The sequence below is a fragment of the Salmo salar genome, chromosome ssa20 (genome assembly GCF_905237065.1).
Source record: "Salmo salar chromosome ssa20, Ssal_v3.1, whole genome shotgun sequence".
NCBI lineage: Eukaryota > Metazoa > Chordata > Actinopteri > Salmoniformes > Salmonidae > Salmo > Salmo salar.
In genome coordinates, this window is record NC_059461.1 from 44,654,266 (window position 1) to 44,671,825 (window position 17,560).

Sequence of the window (17,560 nt, forward strand, 5' to 3'; positions counted from 1 at the left end):
ACTATTGTTGTGTAATAGCTGACAGTGGGCTCTTCCCTGAGCTTCAGTGTTTCTGTAGAGATACCATGCATGGTGGTGTAATAGTGACTCTACCATAGATATATGGTATACCGTGCATTTGGAAAATATTCAGACCCCTTGACTTTTTCCACATTTTGTTACGTTTTACAGCCTTATTCTAAAATGGATTAAATCGTTTCCCCCCTCATCAATCTACACACAATACCCCATAATGATTAAGCAAAAACAATTGTTTTGCAAATTTTCTCAAAAGTGAAGTTTATCAACTTTAGAAGCAGGATTACTTTTTCCATTGTTCCTCAACTGTAGTGTATGATATACCATTTTCTAGCTCTGAGTCTCTACTTTAATCCAATGTAAAAAACACAATTTCAAATGTTGCTACATAAGACCAAATCGAGCCGGTCGTTCACATATAGACAAGTGTGTGCCTTTCCAAATCATGTCCAATCAATTGAATTTATCACAGGTGGACTGATCAATGGAAACAGGATGCACCTGAGCTCAATTTCGAGTCTCATAGCAAAGGGTGTGAATACTTATGTAAATAAGGTATTTTGGTTTTTTATTTTTAATATATTTGCACACAAACTTTTTCGCTTTGTCATTATGGGGTATTGTGTGTAGATTGATGAGGAAAACATTTTCTTTAATCCATTTTAGAATAAGGCTTTAATGTAACACTGTGGAAAAAGTCAAGGGGTCTGAATACTTTCCGATTGCAGTGTTTATATATACTACCGTATCTCTAAGCTCTCTGTTCTTCGTCCATTAGACAGCAGGGATATCCCCCTGAAGCTAGGACAGCAGAGTCCCTGCCCATCTTCTGAAAGCACCTGAAACATACACTACCGTTCAAAAGTTTGGGGTCACTTAAAAATGTCCTTGTTTTTGAAAGAAAAGCTCATTTTCTTTGTCCATTAAAATAACATCAAATTGATCAGAAATACAGTGTAGACCTTGTTAATGTTGTAAATGACTATTGTAGCTGGAAATGGAATATCTGCATAGAGACCCATTATCAGCAACCATCACTCCTGTGTTCCAATGGCACGTTGTGTTAGCTAATCCAAGTTTATCATTTTATAAGGCTAATTGATCGTTAGAAAACCCTTTTGCAATTATGTTAGCACAGCTGAAAACTGTTGTCCTGATTTAAAGAAGTAATACAACTGGCCTTCTTTAGACTAGTTGAGTATCTGGAGCATGAGCATTTGTGGTTTCGATTACAGGCTCAATTTGTCAGTCTGTTCTTGTTCTGAGAAATGAAGGCTATTCCATGCGAGAAATTGCCAAGAAACTAAAGATCTGGTACAATGCTGTGTACTACTCCCTTCACAGAACAGCGCAAACTGTCTCTAACCAGAATAGAAAGAGGAGTGGGAGGCCCCGGTGCACAACCGAGTAAGAGGACAAGTACATTAGTGTCTAGTTTGAGAAACAGACGCCTCACAAGTCCTCAACTGGCAGCTTCATTAAATAGTACCCGCAAAACACCAGTCTCAATGTCAACAGTGAAGAGGCGAGTCCGGGATGCTGGCCTTCAAGGCAGAGTTCCTCTGTCCAGTGTCTGTGTTCTTTTACCCATCTTTAATATTTTATTTTTATTGACCAGTCTGAGATATCGGTTTTTCTTTGCAACTCTGTCTAGAAGGCCAGCATCCTGGAGGTTCCTCTTCACTGTTGACGTTGAGACTAGTGTTTTTTAGCTACTTTATTGAGGAAAAGTGTACTTACTATGCCTGTGATATGTGGTTGTCCCACCTAAGATGAATGCACTAACTGTAAGTCGCTCTGGATAAGAGCAGACTAAAATGTAATATCATCGTCCTGTCATCAATATAGCCCAGTCTGCTCCCAGATCTGCACGGGCTCCTCTGACTGTCATGGTCAAAATCAGAAAAGAATTATACATGTTCTTGTATGTCTGCTCGAGAATAAATGTAATGAATCTTTAAACAACTATGTTGACTGGTTTGAATTGTGGAGTTTATTTTTTAAAGACAACCGTCTTTTCTGTCACTGTCATGATGCCACAAATGTCCTTAGCTGATGTCTCTCCCTCTCTCTCTTCAATTAAATTCAAAGGGCTTTACATATGTTTACATTGCCAAAGCAAATGGAATATCCAATAAACAAAAGGGAAATAAACAAGGGAAATAAGAAATCAGTAAACATTACACTCCGTGTTAAGTTTTAAAATAATGTATACGTTACAAATGTTGTATTATTGGCTATGTACAGTGTTGTAACAATGTGCAAATAGTTGAAATATGAAAGGTAAAATAAATAAACAGATAAAAAGAAGTTTTTATTTACAATGGTGTTTGTGCTCCACTGGTTTCCCTTTTCTCATGGCTATGGGCCACACATTTCACCTATAAGATATGGGAGTTTATGAATGTTTGATTTGTTTTCAAATGATTTGTGGGTCTGTGTGATCCGTGGGAAATATTTGTCTGTAATGTGGTCATACATTTGGCAGGAGGTTAGGAAGTGTAGCTCAGTTTCCACCTCATTCTATGAGCAGTGGGCTATGGCGGCCTATCTCAATATCAAGGCTATGCTCACTGTACATAGTCAAGGATTTCTTAATTTGGGGTCAGTCACAGTTGTCAAGCTCTCTCCATCTGGCTCGCTCTCTGTCCTGTGCTGGCACTGATATTTTCTTTCACATTGTCCTCTCCAGCAAGTATGGTGGATGCCTAATTATGGGGACAAAGAATCAAGTCATGTGACTTACACTGATGGGAGGAATGCTTTTTATCTGTTGAGCCAAGATTGTGTGATTAACAGATAATAATTACTCTCTCTCTCTCTCTCTCTCTCTCTCTCTCCTCAGCCCTGATATTGCTTTTCTACCTGGTCTTCTATGGCTTCCTGGCGGGGATGTTCACGCTCACCATGTGGGTCATGCTGCAGACGCTAGACGACAACATTCCTACATACCGCGACCGAGTGGCCAGTCCAGGTGACTTATTACGCTGCAGCAAAACAGACACTCAACCTAAACAGAACAGTGCTCAAATTGAAATTCACCTGCTAGTTGGCTGGTGAGCTCACTCACTAACGTCAGAGCTGTCTCTGCTAGCGCCTGGCCTGGCTTGCACAATGTCTCAGACTCTGCTGCCATGTCCCAGTAAAGGCCTTACTGGCGTGACAGAGGAGCTGGCTGCCACTGCCAAAACACGCAAGCACTCAGGGAATAAACAGATCAGTCAAACATTGACTGACCGATATTGTAATTTTAGAAATGGAAAAACTACCGGCCGAATCTCAAAAACCCGTTAATTAATACTGTGTCAGTGTAACAACAAAAAAAGAGAAGAGTTAGAAATGTAATCCTGTGAATTATGAAGCAGAGGTGTGTGTCTATGTGTATGTGTCTGTAGGAGTGAGAGAGTCTGTCTCCCAGGCTCTGCATGCATCCTCCCACTGGTCCACCAGTACAGCACCCATCTGTTCTGTCCCCACAGCCTCTCTCCATCGCCCTGACAGTGAGGCCATCATAAAAACTAACTCCCCTCCTCTAGGCCTATGTCCTAATACTGTACAGTATCTCACAAAAGTGAGTACACCCCTCACATTTTTGTAAATATTTGAGTATATCTTTTCATGTGACAACACTGAAGAAATGACACTTTGCTACAATGTAAAGTAGTGAGTGTACAGCTTGTATAACAGTTACAATTTGCTGTCCCCTCAAAATAACACAACACACAGCCATTAATGTCTAAACCACTGGCAACAAAAGTGAGTACACCCCTTAGTGAAAATATCAAAATTGGGCCCAAAGTGTCAATATTTTGTGTGGCCACCATCATTTTCCAGCACTGCCTTAACCCTCTTGGGCATGGAGTTCACCAGAGTTTCATAGGTTGCAACTGGAGTCCTCTTCCACTCCTCCATGACGACATCACGGAGCTGGTGGATGTTAGAGAACTTGCACTCCTCCACCTTCCGTTTGAGGATGCCCCACAAATGCTCAATAGGGTTTAGGTCTGGAGACATGCTTGGCCAGTCCATCACCTTTACCCTCAGCTTCTTTAGCAAGGCAGTGGTCGTCTTGGAGGTGTGTTTGGGGTCGTTATCATGTTGGAATACTGCCCTGCGGCCCAGTCTCCGAAGGGAGGGGATCATGCTCTGCTTCAGTATGTCACAGTACATGTTGGCATTCATGGTTCCCTCAATGAACTGTAGCTCCCCAGTGCCAGCAGCACTCATGCAGCCCCAGACCATGACACTCCCACCACCATGCTTGACTGTAGGCAAGACACACTTGTCTTTGTACTCCTCACCTGGTTGCCGCCACACACGCTTGACACTATCTGAACCAAATAAGTGTATCTTGGTCTCATCAGACCACAGGACATGGTTCCAGTAATCCATGTCCTTAGTCTGCTTGTCTTCAGCAAAATGTTTGCAGGCTTTCTTGTGCATCATCTTTAGAAGAGGCTTCCTTCTGGGACGACAGCCATGCAGACCAATTTGATGCAGTGTGCAGCGTATGGTATGAGCACTGACAGGCTGACCCCCCACCCCTTCAACCTCTGCAGCAATGCTGGCAGCACTCATACGTCTATTTCCCAAAGACAACCTCTGGATATGACGCTGAGCACGTGCACTCAACTTCTTTGGTTGACCATGGCAAGGCCCGTTTTGAGTGGAACCTGTCCTGTTAAACCGCTGTATGGTCTTGGCCACCGTGCTGCAGCTCAGTTTCAGGGTCTTGGCAATCTTCTTATAGCCCAGGCCATCTTTATGTAGAGCAACAATTCATTTTTTCAGATCCTCAGAGAGTTCTTTGCCATGAGGTGCAGTGTTGAACTTCCAGTGACCAGTCAGTATGAGGGAGTGTGAGAGCGATGACACCAAATTTAATACACCTGCTCCCCATTCACACCTGAGACCTTGTAACACTAATGAGTCACATGACACCGGGGAGGGAAAATGGCTAATTGGGCCCAATTTGGACATTTTCACTTAGGGGTGTACTCACTTTTTTTGCCAGCGGTTTAGACATTAATGACACAAATTTATTCCACCCACAGTCTCCTGTCATCTTCTCTCACTCTGTGTCCTCTCCCATTGTCCCCTCTTTTGGAGTCCTTCCATTGTGTCGTCTATCACACCACACACTTTCTAAGGGGGTCCTGGGTGTTGACGCCTTGAGGTCAAAACTAAGACGTACTCATCTGAATCAGCTACGAGTGAAATTCCATCACAGCGTCCAGATAATAAGGCTTCCTCGGGCTTGTCGTTTGCAGTTGGCTTGCCTGAGTTCCAAATGGCACCCTATATCTTACATAGTGCAGTACTTTTGACAAAGGCTTATAGGGCTCTGGTCATAAGCAGTGCAATATATAGGGAATAGGGTGCCATTTGGGACGCATCCTCTGTTTTGACGGTCGGTCACAGCTGACCCTCTTTGCCAGCAGGGTTTCATCTGGCGAGTGTTAATAACATTGGCTGTTGTGAAAACTTGTCTTAGCTATTAAAGTATATATTTTTTTTAATCAACTCTCTCCGCAACCCATTTGAACAATAGATACAGTATTACAATATATGGTTGTCAGGCAGCATAAGCAATACATGTGGCTTATTGTAGTATAAGATTTTGATAACAATAATAGTATTATTAGTGTGACTGCCTGGATTTAAACTGGGGCCATCTGCATGCCACAAGAAATGAGGCCTTAGCTTAGGGAGCTAACACAAATCTTCAGGTCACAGCCCTAGCTATGACGGTTCATGAAATTGTGTCAGCCGGTGATTGTCAAGCAAATAACTGTCGTCTCACGGTAATTGACCGTTAATTAACATAAACACATTTAGCATCTCCTGGCTTCCACACATTTTTGGAACATCTACATTTTTGCGCAGACTCCACACACTTCATCAGTCTCTCATTCCCAATTTGACAAGCACTTGATAATGCCTTGAATTTCCCGGCAGCATCCCTTTTGTGTCGCCTTAATGCCCCCTAAAAAATCCATGCCTTTAGCAGCCAGTGGCCGTTGTGCCCTTGAGCTGAATATAATAATTATAATTTCCTACTCCCAGCTGCATGCTCCGAAGCACTCACTCACATGGCTCTCTCAGATAGCTAAATTCTTATTAGCCAATGCCCGTCACGTGATCACAGGCTACAAGGGAAGACAGACACCGGGGAGGCAACTGCGCGCATCCTTATCCAATTCCGCGGCGCATATTGAAGATATTGGAAGAACTGTCCACATATACTTTTCGTCAGCCAACATGATGAGTAGGCCTAACGACATCAAAAACACTAGCTTATGTCAGTGTACTATCCCCCATAGTACAAAGGTTGAACTATTCAAGTCTGTGCGAGAAATAAATATTCCAAACATAGTCTGGGACAGTTGTGGGATGCGATAGATCCCAAATTAATACAACCACTAGCATCAAACAAACTTTTTGAAGCAATGAGGCTGACACAACAGATCAGAACGTTTAACTTATAATGTTGATAACCTATTAGGCTATTTCTTCACATTACAAGCACAGAAATGTGCACATGGCAGTAGGCTATATGTGCAAATGTTCCAAAATGCAATCAATTAGCGGGAAAACACCATTCTCAAAAGTGACCGCAAATGCGATTATGCATGTAATGGTTTTATTATAAAATGTACGCCAGTTAGACTTTACACCCATTGTAAAGCGGCATAATGTGCTTAATTTTAATAGGATATTTGGCCACTTAGTTGTGATACAAACCTTATCAAAACATATAGGCCTATGGGCTAGGCTAAATGAGGTGTGCTACTACGATTTTGAAAAAGTTGCAAAAAAAGGCATGCTCTGTTTCTTGCCTTACTGCACAAAAGCTGGGCATCATTCACAAGTGATAATGTATTATTCACATGTGATAGGGTAATATTGTCACCCATCAGACTATTCTTGATTTAATCTTGTCTTTACATGTACTAAATAATATATGTGTTAAAGTAGTTTTGATTTAGAAAGGACCATTATCATGCACCTGTCTCAAAACTGGGGCAGGGGGAGAAAATAAATAATCTATGCACTTAAATGTTTTTCCCGTGGTTTATTTTCATGCCAGCCAGGTAGGCTATACTCCTGTTGTAAAGAGAAACATTGTGCTTAATATTAGGAAAGTTGAGAAATAAATATAGTAGAAATTTTATGGGATCCTCTTCTTTTTAATAGAAGCCATCACTCTGTTTTCTCACGCAATTGCATAGCCTATAGAAATGTTGCGGACATGAGCCCATGAGCTCTCATGAAGTGTTTGATTAGATTTTCGATTAGATTTGGATTTATGTCAGAGTGCTGAGTACCAGGCAGTTAGCAAGTTTGGTAGGCTAACTAATGACCATCAGCAGAATCAGAGGTTGAAGAGGCCTAATTACTGTGACTAAGCGGTCACGTGGAATTTGACTGCTGTCATGACTCGTGACCACCGGTGTGGCGGTAATACGGTCACTGTAACAGCCCTAGTCTCAGGCAAGGATTCTCGTCACGTGAGCGAGGTTGTCCATCTCCATAACATTAGTAGGTGCAGACAGTTGACGTGACATGTTTCCCCCTACCTGTCCTCAGGTTTGGTGATCAGGCCCCGGTCCTTGGACATCGTCTTCAACCGCACCGACCCTAAGCAGTACGGCCAGTATGTCCAGCATCTGGAGAACTTCCTTCAGCGTGAGTGATAGATCCCCTCTTTCAGTCCCATTTAGTTTTCTAAAGAATGTGCACATCTGACATCTATGCACAAATACAGTTTTATTGGTTAAGGAAATTAGTTTAAGTAGTTGCAGTTGATTACACTTTGTATACAGTACATTACTAAGGAGAGTATTCTACCTGACTTGAAAGGGCACTGTAATCCTTGGCAGTAGCACTGGAATATGTGAATGCATACTAACTACTTTTTACATGCAACACAAAACAGGCTAACTGATTATGTAATATGTATCCCAAAGAAACAAACAAGTAATGAATACATTACTGTGACATAATTATTAGCTATAATTTTGACATGTAATATTTAGGTGAATACTGTCTGTACCAGGTAAATAGCAGGCTGTCAAATACAGTGGAACTTGAGTCTGTGCCCTATGTTGGGACCCCTCAGAATACAACGACACTGTGCAGGAGAAGAACGAGCTGTGTATGGTGGGAGAGTACTATGAGCAGGATGATCAGGAGGAGAAGAAGGTGTGTCAGTTCAAGCGCAATCTGCTCCGGCAGTGCTCCGGCCTGTCTGACACCACATTTGGCTACGCTGAGGGCAAACCCTGCGTCCTCGTCAAGATGAACAGGGTGAGTGCCCCGATTTGGGATCGTTGGTCGGACTCTTCTCAAAATGAAATGGACAGCGTTAGCCCACTGAACTAAAGCCTAAAGACTGGAGCTTAAAGCCTAAGCCATTAGCTCTGGGAGCTATCACAAGTCATCAGGTCTCAGGCAAGGTCACTCATCACACAAGCGTGGTTTACTGAACTACCTCCCCTACACGAGTACCCTTATCTTAGATCCATTGCCTTTGAACTACAGCTTTTCAGTGTATCCTCTCTCTGTCTTCATGCAGAAGTAGAGTTTGTTCAAATTCATATTGAAAAATGCTTATTCTGTCCTTTCGACTGCACTTGTTTCTTAATCACTATTTGGAATATCCTCTGTGCCGACAGGGCATTCTGTGTCAGCATCTCTGTTTGCAGGGATAGAGGTCAGAGTGCATTGATTGGCTTGTGTTGCCTGATTGGTATTCAATCTAACTTAATGAATCCTATCAGGGGCAATTAAGAAGATTCTTAGGCATCTCTGAGGCAGCTATGTTTATGAAAGTACAAGTTCTTGGCCTTTCAGTAAGCAGGCAGCACACATGTGCCCGATCTACTGACTGGTCCTTATACGGCCAGCTCAAACCAAATCATTTCCTTGCGTCACTGAGCTACTTCTCAACATCTTTTAACTCAAATCAGTGCTTCCATTTTTGAGACCATTCTGGAATCTGGTATGTCTTGATCATGTTTACATGTAAATAAGTTTGAGGAATGTGTAAGAAACACCAGAACGAAATGTTGAACTCACTGAAGGTTGCTATAATAGTCTTTATGATATTCTTCTCACTCCTGTAGATCATTGGACTGAAACCGCGCGGGGACCCCTACATTAACTGCACAGCTAAGGTAAAGCAAACAAACAGTTTTTCTTTTGGGTGTAACAATGAATTGTGTGTGTGTGTGCTCCAGTTTGTGTTTTTGTGTGCTAGGACTTTGAGACAGGTTTTGTACTCCATAATGTGTCTTTTGTTTTGTATTTGTGTGTGTGCTTTATGTAGGAATGCACATGTATGTTTCTGTCTGTGTTTTCACACAAGTGTCTATATTTGATTTCTCTCCACGCTGCCTGTAGGGCCAGCAGTACACTGGTGGGTAAGAAATCGGGTCCTAGCCCCCCTATGTTTCCCCATGGTCCTAGCCCTAGCCTTTCTCCATTACCTTTCTGCGCTGCTTTTGTCCACCTCTGTGATGTGGCGCTTTGTCATCTGCTGCTTTAAACAGCATTCATGGCGTCCATGTTTTAGAGCTTTCTAATCTAACCCCTATAACTAATCACCCCAAAGACAATATAGACAGAGGAATAGTCAATATTAAAGTGTTGATCTTTTTGGTAATTATTGTCACTGACTGTATATAACTGCAGTTGGTGTATGTATCTGTATGGTAATGCATTGGAACCTGAAAAGGTTCCTTCCGTTGATTTTAGAACTCTGCTTCGCTGCCCATGGCTCCCACTAACGGTGTTTCCATGGTTTTCTTCTGGCTCTGACATTCTAACAATGTCTCTCTCGAGCGCGCACGCTCTGGGTTCCATCCCTTCCTCACCGAGACTGTCAACTCTGACCTTTGTGACCTGTTTGTAAATGTTTGAAAGTCTACAGAGAAACACTGATGCTGTATTCTGCCCTTCAGCAAAAGATAGAGACTGGCTCTTTTAACTCCCCTCCATCTGTCCTCCTCTCTTTCTCTCTGAATTCATTTGAATTTCTCCTCTCCACCCTAAACCATTCTGATAACCATAGAGAACCATCTGGTGGCAGATTGTGTGTGTGTGTGTGTGTGTGTGTGTGTGTGTGTGTGTGTACTGGTATGTGTGAGTGGGTGGTAACTATATTGTGTGTGCGTGCGTGGTAACTACATTGTGTACTGTGAGAGTATGTGGTGGTTTACACCTGTCGTGTGTAAAGCTACAGTATGTGTGTGTTTGTAGACTCCAGGATTGTTTTATGTGATTGTGTACAGAGTTAGTCAGGTTGTTGTTCTGAGAGTCGGTGGAGGCAGCTTCGTACGTTCCCAGTGCATTCATATGTATAGTTCTGTGATCTCACACCTCTTTCTCACCCCCCTCCTTCCTCTTCTTCCACCTCTTCCTCCTCATCCCCTTCCACCCACAGAGAGAAAGCCCCCTGCAGATGCAGTACTTCCCATCCGAGGGGCGGTTCGATAAGATGTACTTCCCTTATTACGGGAAGAATTTGCATGTAAGTACATAACGCTACATATTTATATTGTGAAGGAAACTGTTCATGAGATTGAATGCAGAATAATTTAATTGTAATTACAAGTAGTAAATGTTACTATTGTCAAGGCAGTCTGGGGAGATGAGAATCCTGGGAAATGTACAGTATGTGGGTGGACTATATTCACCTGAGGCACTGAATGCAAATTGATTGTCAGTGTATTGTCATGACAACCACTTATGTGTATGGATGTGCGCACGTCTGTGCATATATGAATTAACAGTGGTCTCCCTCCATCTCTCCCTGTGTGTTTGCCAGTCAACCTACGTTCAGCCCCTGGTTGCGGTCAAGCTTCTGCTGACCAAGGAAGACTACAACAACGAGCTGACCATGGAGTGTAAGATCGAGGGCTCCAACCTGCGGAATAGTGACGACCGTGACAAGTTCCTGGGGCGCGTCACATTCAGGGTCAAAGTGGTCGAGTAGTGGTTCAGGAAAACCACTAGAGCTGCACAATGCCGTCTTTGTGTGTAATCAATGCCCTCACCCACCTCCACTGAACCGTCCTCCTCAATCCACTTCCCCCCTCCATCCGGCCAGGACCAGGCCCTGCCCCCTTGGCTACTGGAGGGGTGGATCAGGGGAAGCTACAGTAGCTTGGTGGTGTGCACCTTATATTAGTTTTTAAATCCCCATCCCCTATCATATGTCACTGACTCCTCCACCTACCTGCTCCCCTTTTGGCCCTTCATCACACCATGAAAAGGGAAATACAATAAACTAACAATTTGAATCCCCCCTCAAACACACACACACACACACACACACACACACAAACACACACACACCTCTCACCTCCATTAAAGTCAGTGGTGATGTAGCGACATCGTCCCATAGTATGGACCTGTATATAGCTGTATTTGGAGCATTGAATTGATGTGGTATCCCGTAGTGCTGTGCAGTCTGCTGTGTGTGATGTGTTGGTTCTGTATGTACATACTTGATGGCTATAAACACTGTTTCTGTCTTTAGCTCACTGTCTGAACGCTGTAAGAAATCAAACTAAGAAATAATGAATAGCTGTAATTTAAGATTATTATATAAAAGAATACATTTAAGGATGAAAAATGCACAAACATATATCTGCTTATAATTCAACCTACCTGTCCAACATCTAAGGGAAGAGGTTTTTACACACCTATGGGAACTGTGCTTTGTACAGATGCCTGAAGGTCTGTATGAGAACAAATTTGAAATAAAGATGATTTTAAAAAAAATCTTTGTCTATTTACTTTTAGTGCCATGGCTGTGTCTAAGAACACCAAGGAAACCTGCCTAAATTACTACCGACCCGTAGCACTCGCGTCTGTAGCCATGAAGAACTTTGAAAGGCTGGTCATGGCTCACATCAACACCATTATCCCAAAAACCCTAGACATACTCCAAATTGCATACCGCCCCCAACAGATCCACAGATGATGCAATCGCTATTGTACTCCACACTGCGCTTTCCCCCCACTTGGACAAAAGGAACACCTACAGTGGCAAGAAAAAGTATGTTAACCCTTCAGAAATACCTGGATTTCTGCATAAATTGGTCATAAAATGTGATCTGATCTTCATCTTGGTCACAACAATAGACAAACATGGTCTGCTTAAACTAATAACACACAAACAATTACACGTTTTCATGTCCTTATTGAACACACCGTGTAAACATTCACAGTGCAAGGTGGAAAAAGTACGTGAACCCTTGGATTTAATAACTGGTTGACCCTCCTTTGGCAGCAAAAACCTCAACCAAATGTTTTCTGTAGTTGCGGATCAGACCTGCACACGGTCAGGAGGAATTTTGGACGATTCCTCTTTACAAAACTGTTTCAGTTCAGCAATATTCTTGGGATGTCTGGTGTGAACTGTTCTCTTGAGGTTATGCCACAGCATCTCAATTGGGTTGAGGTCAGGACTCTGACTGAGCCTCTCCAGAAGGTGTATTTTCATTCTATTGTTGATTTACTTATTTGTTTTGGGTCGTTGTCCAGTTGCATCACCCAACTTCTGTTAGCAGACAGCTAGCCTAACATTCTCCTGCAAAATGTTTTGATAAACTTGGGAATTCATTTTTCCGTTGACAATAGCAAGCTTTCCAAGCCCTGAGGCAGCAAAGCAGCCCCAAACCATGATGCTCCCTCCACCATACTTTACAGTTGGGATGAGGTTTTGATGTTGGTAGGTGCCTTTTTTTCTCCACACATAGTGTTGTGTGTTCCTTCCAAACAACTCGACTGTAGTTTTATCTGTCCAAGGAATATTTTGCCAGTAGCGCTGGAATATCCAGGTGCACTTTTGCAAACGTCAGATGTGCAGCAATGTTTTTTTTGGACAGCAGTGGCTTCTTCCATGGGGTCCTCCCATGAACACCATTCTTGTTTAGTGTTTTACGTATCGTAGACTCGTCAACAGAGATGTTAGCATGTTCCAGAGATTTCTTTAGTTGACATTCTAGGATTCTTCATAACCTCATTGAGCATTCTGTGCTGTGCTCTTGCAGTCATCTTTGCAGGACGGCCACTGCTAGGGAGAGTAGCAACAGTGCTGAACTTTCTCCATTTATAGACAATTTGCCTTACCATGGATTTATGATTATCAAGGCTTTTAGAGATACTTTTGTAACCCTTTCCAGCTTTATGCAAGTCAACAATTCTTAATCTTAGGTCTTCTTAGATCTCTTTTGTTCGAGGCATGGTTCACATCAGACAATGCTTCTTGTGAATAGCAAACTCAAATTTTGTGAGTGCTTTTTATAGAGCAAGGCAGCTCTAACCAGCATCTCCAATCTCGTCTCATTGATTGGACTCCAGGTTAGCTAACTCCTGACTCCAATGTGTGTGTTATTAGTTTAAACACACTGTCGATTGTTGTGACTTGCATGTAGATCAGATCAAATTTGATGACTAATTTATGCAGAAATCCAGGTAATTCCAAAGGGTTCACATACTTTTTCTTGCCAATGTATGTGAGAATGCTTTTCATTAACTACAGCTCAGCGTTCAACACCATAGTGCCCTCAAAACTCATCACTAAGCTAAGGACCCTGGGACTAAACACCTCCCTCTGCAACTGGATCCTGGTCTTCCTGATGGACCGCTCCGAGGTGGTAAGGGTAGGTAACAACACATCTGTCTAGCTGATCCTCAACACGGGGGCCCCTCAGGGTTACGTGATCAGACCCCTCTTGTACTCCCTTTTCACTCATGACTGCATGGCCAAGCACGACTCCAACACCATCATTAAGTTTGCTGACGACACAACAGTGGTAGGCCTGATCACCGACAACGACGAGAGGAGGTCAGAGACCTGGCAGTGTGGTGCCAGGGTAACAACCTTTCCCTCAATGTGATCAAGACAAAGGAGATGATTGTGGACTACAGGAAAAGGAGGACCGAGCTCACCCCCATTCTCATCGACGGGGCTGTAGTGGAGCAGGTTGAGAGCTTCAAGTTCCTTGGTGTCCACATCACCAACAAACTATCATGGTCCAAACACACCAAGACAGTTGTAAAGAGGGCACGACAACACCTTTTCCCCATCAGGAGACTGAAAAGATTTGGCATGGGTCCTCAGATCCTCAAAAAGTTTGACAGCTACACCATCGAGAGCATCCTGACTGGTTGCATCACCACCTGGTATGGCAACTGCTCCAACTGGCACTACAGAGGGTAGTGTGTACGGCCCAATACATCACTGGGGCCAAGCTTCCAGCCATCCAGGACCTCTTTACCAGGCGGTGTTAGAGGAAGGCCCTAAAAATTGCCAAAGACTCCAGCCGGCAAGCGGTACCGGAGTGCCAAGTCTAGGTCCAAAAGGCTTCGTAACAGCTTCTACCCCAAGCCATAAGACTCCTGAATGTGGAGTTAAATTTATTTAACTAGGCAAGTCGGTTAAGAACAAATTCTTATGTACAATGACAGCCTAGGAACAGTGTGTTAACTGCCTTGTTCAAGGGCAAAACAACAGATTTTTACCTCGTCAGCTCGGGGATTTGATCTAGCAACCTTTTGGTTACTGGCCCAACACTCTAACCACTAGGCTACCTGCCACCCTGAATGTTCTGTAGTATTGTGTTGACATGCTGCCATCACATGGTGGTCCTGTGGAAAGAATCCTGATGAAGGTATATTAACTGAAATGTTGATCCATTAAAACATTTTGGAGGATATATAAACGCTACACGTAAAGTGTTGGTCCCAGAAATTGGTCCCCGCACAAAAACCTTTTTCCTCTCAAATTGTGTGCACAAATGTGTTATTATCCCTGTTAGTGAGCATTTCTTCTTTGCCAAGATAAACCATCCACCTGCAGGTGTGGCATGTCAAGAAGCTGATTAAATAGCATGACCATTACACAGATGCACCTTGTGCTGGGGACAATACAAATGTTAATTTCTCTACCGTACGCTGCCTGGAAATATAATCAACTTGGTTCTAACCAAGACAGAATCATTTATAACTGACTTTTTCCCTGACATAACATAGGTACAGCAGATTCCCTTATTGTATGTGTCACGAATGCTAGGAGTGGTGGTAGGAGTCAGGCGCAGAGAGTAGAGGTAAGAAAAAATGAGATTTATTTTTCTCTGGTACGACAACGGTCGACGCCAACACAACAGGTGTGTGAACTAAGTGACCAACCCATACACAACGGGCACACAGTCTGGAAAGAAAATAAATCAGGCAGATCGCCAGCACATCCAAAAAAAGCACACTGACGTAAAATAATCCCGCACAAACCTGGGCGGGCTAAACAGGCTTAAATAACCACAAATCAAGATACACAAATAAGGAACAGGTGCAAACAATAAGACATACCAACAGAAAAGGAAAAAGGGATCAGCGGCGGCTAGTAGGCCGGCGACGACGACCGCCGAGCGCCGCCCGAGTAGGCAGGGGAGCCACCTTCCGTGGGATTCGTGACAGTATGTGACACTTTTAAACGTGCCTTTAGAGGCCATGCAATTCAGTACTCACCTTTAAAACCAAAACAACTTTGGTCAAAAGAGTTCATATTAACAAAGGAAATAGAGGGACTAACAGATAGATGCAATAAAAACTGTACCATAGAGGCACAAAATAAGTTAGATAAAAAACAAAAATAAATGGAGGAACTTATTCAAGAAAAATCAAGTGTAATATATTATAAAATAAAAGATAGAAATGCTACCAAAAAGAATTTACTGAAACTTGTTACAAATGATGGAGTCACCCATGATTCACCAAACTATATTTTGAAAGAGGAAGCAAAGTACTTTAAGCATATGTTTTCATTTCAGTCTTCTCCATCTCCACTAAACTAAGTTAATTGTAAGGATTTTTTTTCTATTAATAATGTAAAATAAACAGCTGTACAGAAAGGCTCATGTGAAGGCCAAATTACATAGGAGGAACTTCTTGATGCAATTAACGACTTTAAGTCCAGGAAAACGAAGAGGCTGGATGGCAAACCAGTTGAGGTAGCAAAATGCATAGTGCATAGAATTAAAAAGGTTTGTCGGATATTATTAATTCTAATCAGACAGGTTTTACATGGACAATAGATTTTAGATAATGTAAGACAAGTACTGGAAACAAGAGAACACTATGAAACATCTGGGAAACCAGGCCTGGTATTCATAGCTGACTTTGAAAAGGCTTTTGATGAAGTACGACTAGAATTTATATATAAATGCCTGGAATATTTCAATTTTGGAGAATCTTTTGCATTGTATAATGGGTTAAAGTTATGTATAGTAACCCTAGGTGTTAAATAGTAAATAATGGCTACTTATCAGAAAGTATTAAACTGTCAAGAGGAGTAAAACAAGGTTGTCCACTATCGGCAAATCCATTTATCATGGCCATCGAAATGTTAGCTATTAGCTAAATCAGATCCAACAATAATATCAAGGGGCTAGAAATCCAGGGCTTAAAAACAAAGGTGTCATTGTACACTGATGATTCATGTTTTCTTTTAAATCCACAATTTGGATCCCTCCAGAGCCTCATAGATGATCCAGATAAATGTTCTATCCTCTCTGGATTACAACCAAATTATGATAAATGTACTATTTTAAATATTGGATCACTAAAAAATAAAACATTTACATTACTGTGTAAAGCACAGGTCTTCCCAAACTGGGGAACTGGTATTCCCCAGGGGTACGCACAATGCCATTGGGTGTACGCCAAATAAAAATGTGACTCACATTTAAAAATATATATATATATATATATATATATATATACAATTTAAAAAATGTTTCTTCACATTTTTTTAACAGTACATTTATATTTTCCAACGGGGCTTTACATTTGGGTGAGGTTTTTTCTCGGCTGAATATCCTCGTTACACTGCCAAAAATACAATTAAACCATCTAGTGTTCATCAGCATAACAACACAATGTCAAATACAGGTGGCCTCGTCAAATAATTAACATCTAATCACATTAACCATTACTCTCTCGCGGGAAACCTTCACTCTCGAGCAGACATTTAGAAACAAAACATGACAATTTGGAAAATAAGCCACAAGAGTTTTTTGAGCCAGAATAAAGACAACTTTCAAGTAGTAAGACGTATAAAAGCAACAGACAACATTAATAAGAAGGGGCTAGAAATGTCTTATATGGTGAGCTATCGAGTGGCTAGGACAGGCAAGCCCCATACTATTGTGAAGGACTTAATTCTTCCTGCTGCCGCGGATATGGCTGGGACAATGCTGGGGGAAAAGGCCAAAAAAACTATACAGACAATGTCTTCATCAAACAACACTGTTTCACGACGCATCAGTGACATGGCAGGAGATGTTTTGAAACAATTACTGCTTCGCATACAAGCCAGTGAATTATATGTGTTAAAGCTGGATGAGTCAACAGACGTGGCAGGCCTGCAACAGCTCCTGGGATATGTCTTTTACGTTTATGGGGGGACAATTAAGGAAGACATCCTCTTCTGCAAACCACTGGAAACCAGGACAACATGAGAGGATATTTT

The 17,560-nt window shown here is 42.2% G+C and overlaps 1 protein-coding gene across 1 annotated transcript in view; it reads left to right on the forward strand.

Moving 5' to 3' along the window:
• Positions 1-11,799, forward strand: part of atp1b3b (ATPase Na+/K+ transporting subunit beta 3b) — a 31,362-nt gene extending 19,563 nt beyond the window's left edge. Inside the window, exons 2-7 of the mRNA XM_014161967.2 lie at positions 2,864-2,992; positions 7,609-7,707; positions 8,141-8,328; positions 9,147-9,197; positions 10,466-10,552; positions 10,850-11,799. Coding sequence (XP_014017442.1) covers positions 2,864-2,992; positions 7,609-7,707; positions 8,141-8,328; positions 9,147-9,197; positions 10,466-10,552; positions 10,850-11,017 — 722 coding nt within the window. The 3' untranslated portion in view covers positions 11,018-11,799. The remainder of the gene's footprint in view (positions 1-2,863; positions 2,993-7,608; positions 7,708-8,140; positions 8,329-9,146; positions 9,198-10,465; positions 10,553-10,849) is intronic.
• The last annotated feature ends 5,761 nt before the right edge of the window (positions 11,800-17,560 follow it).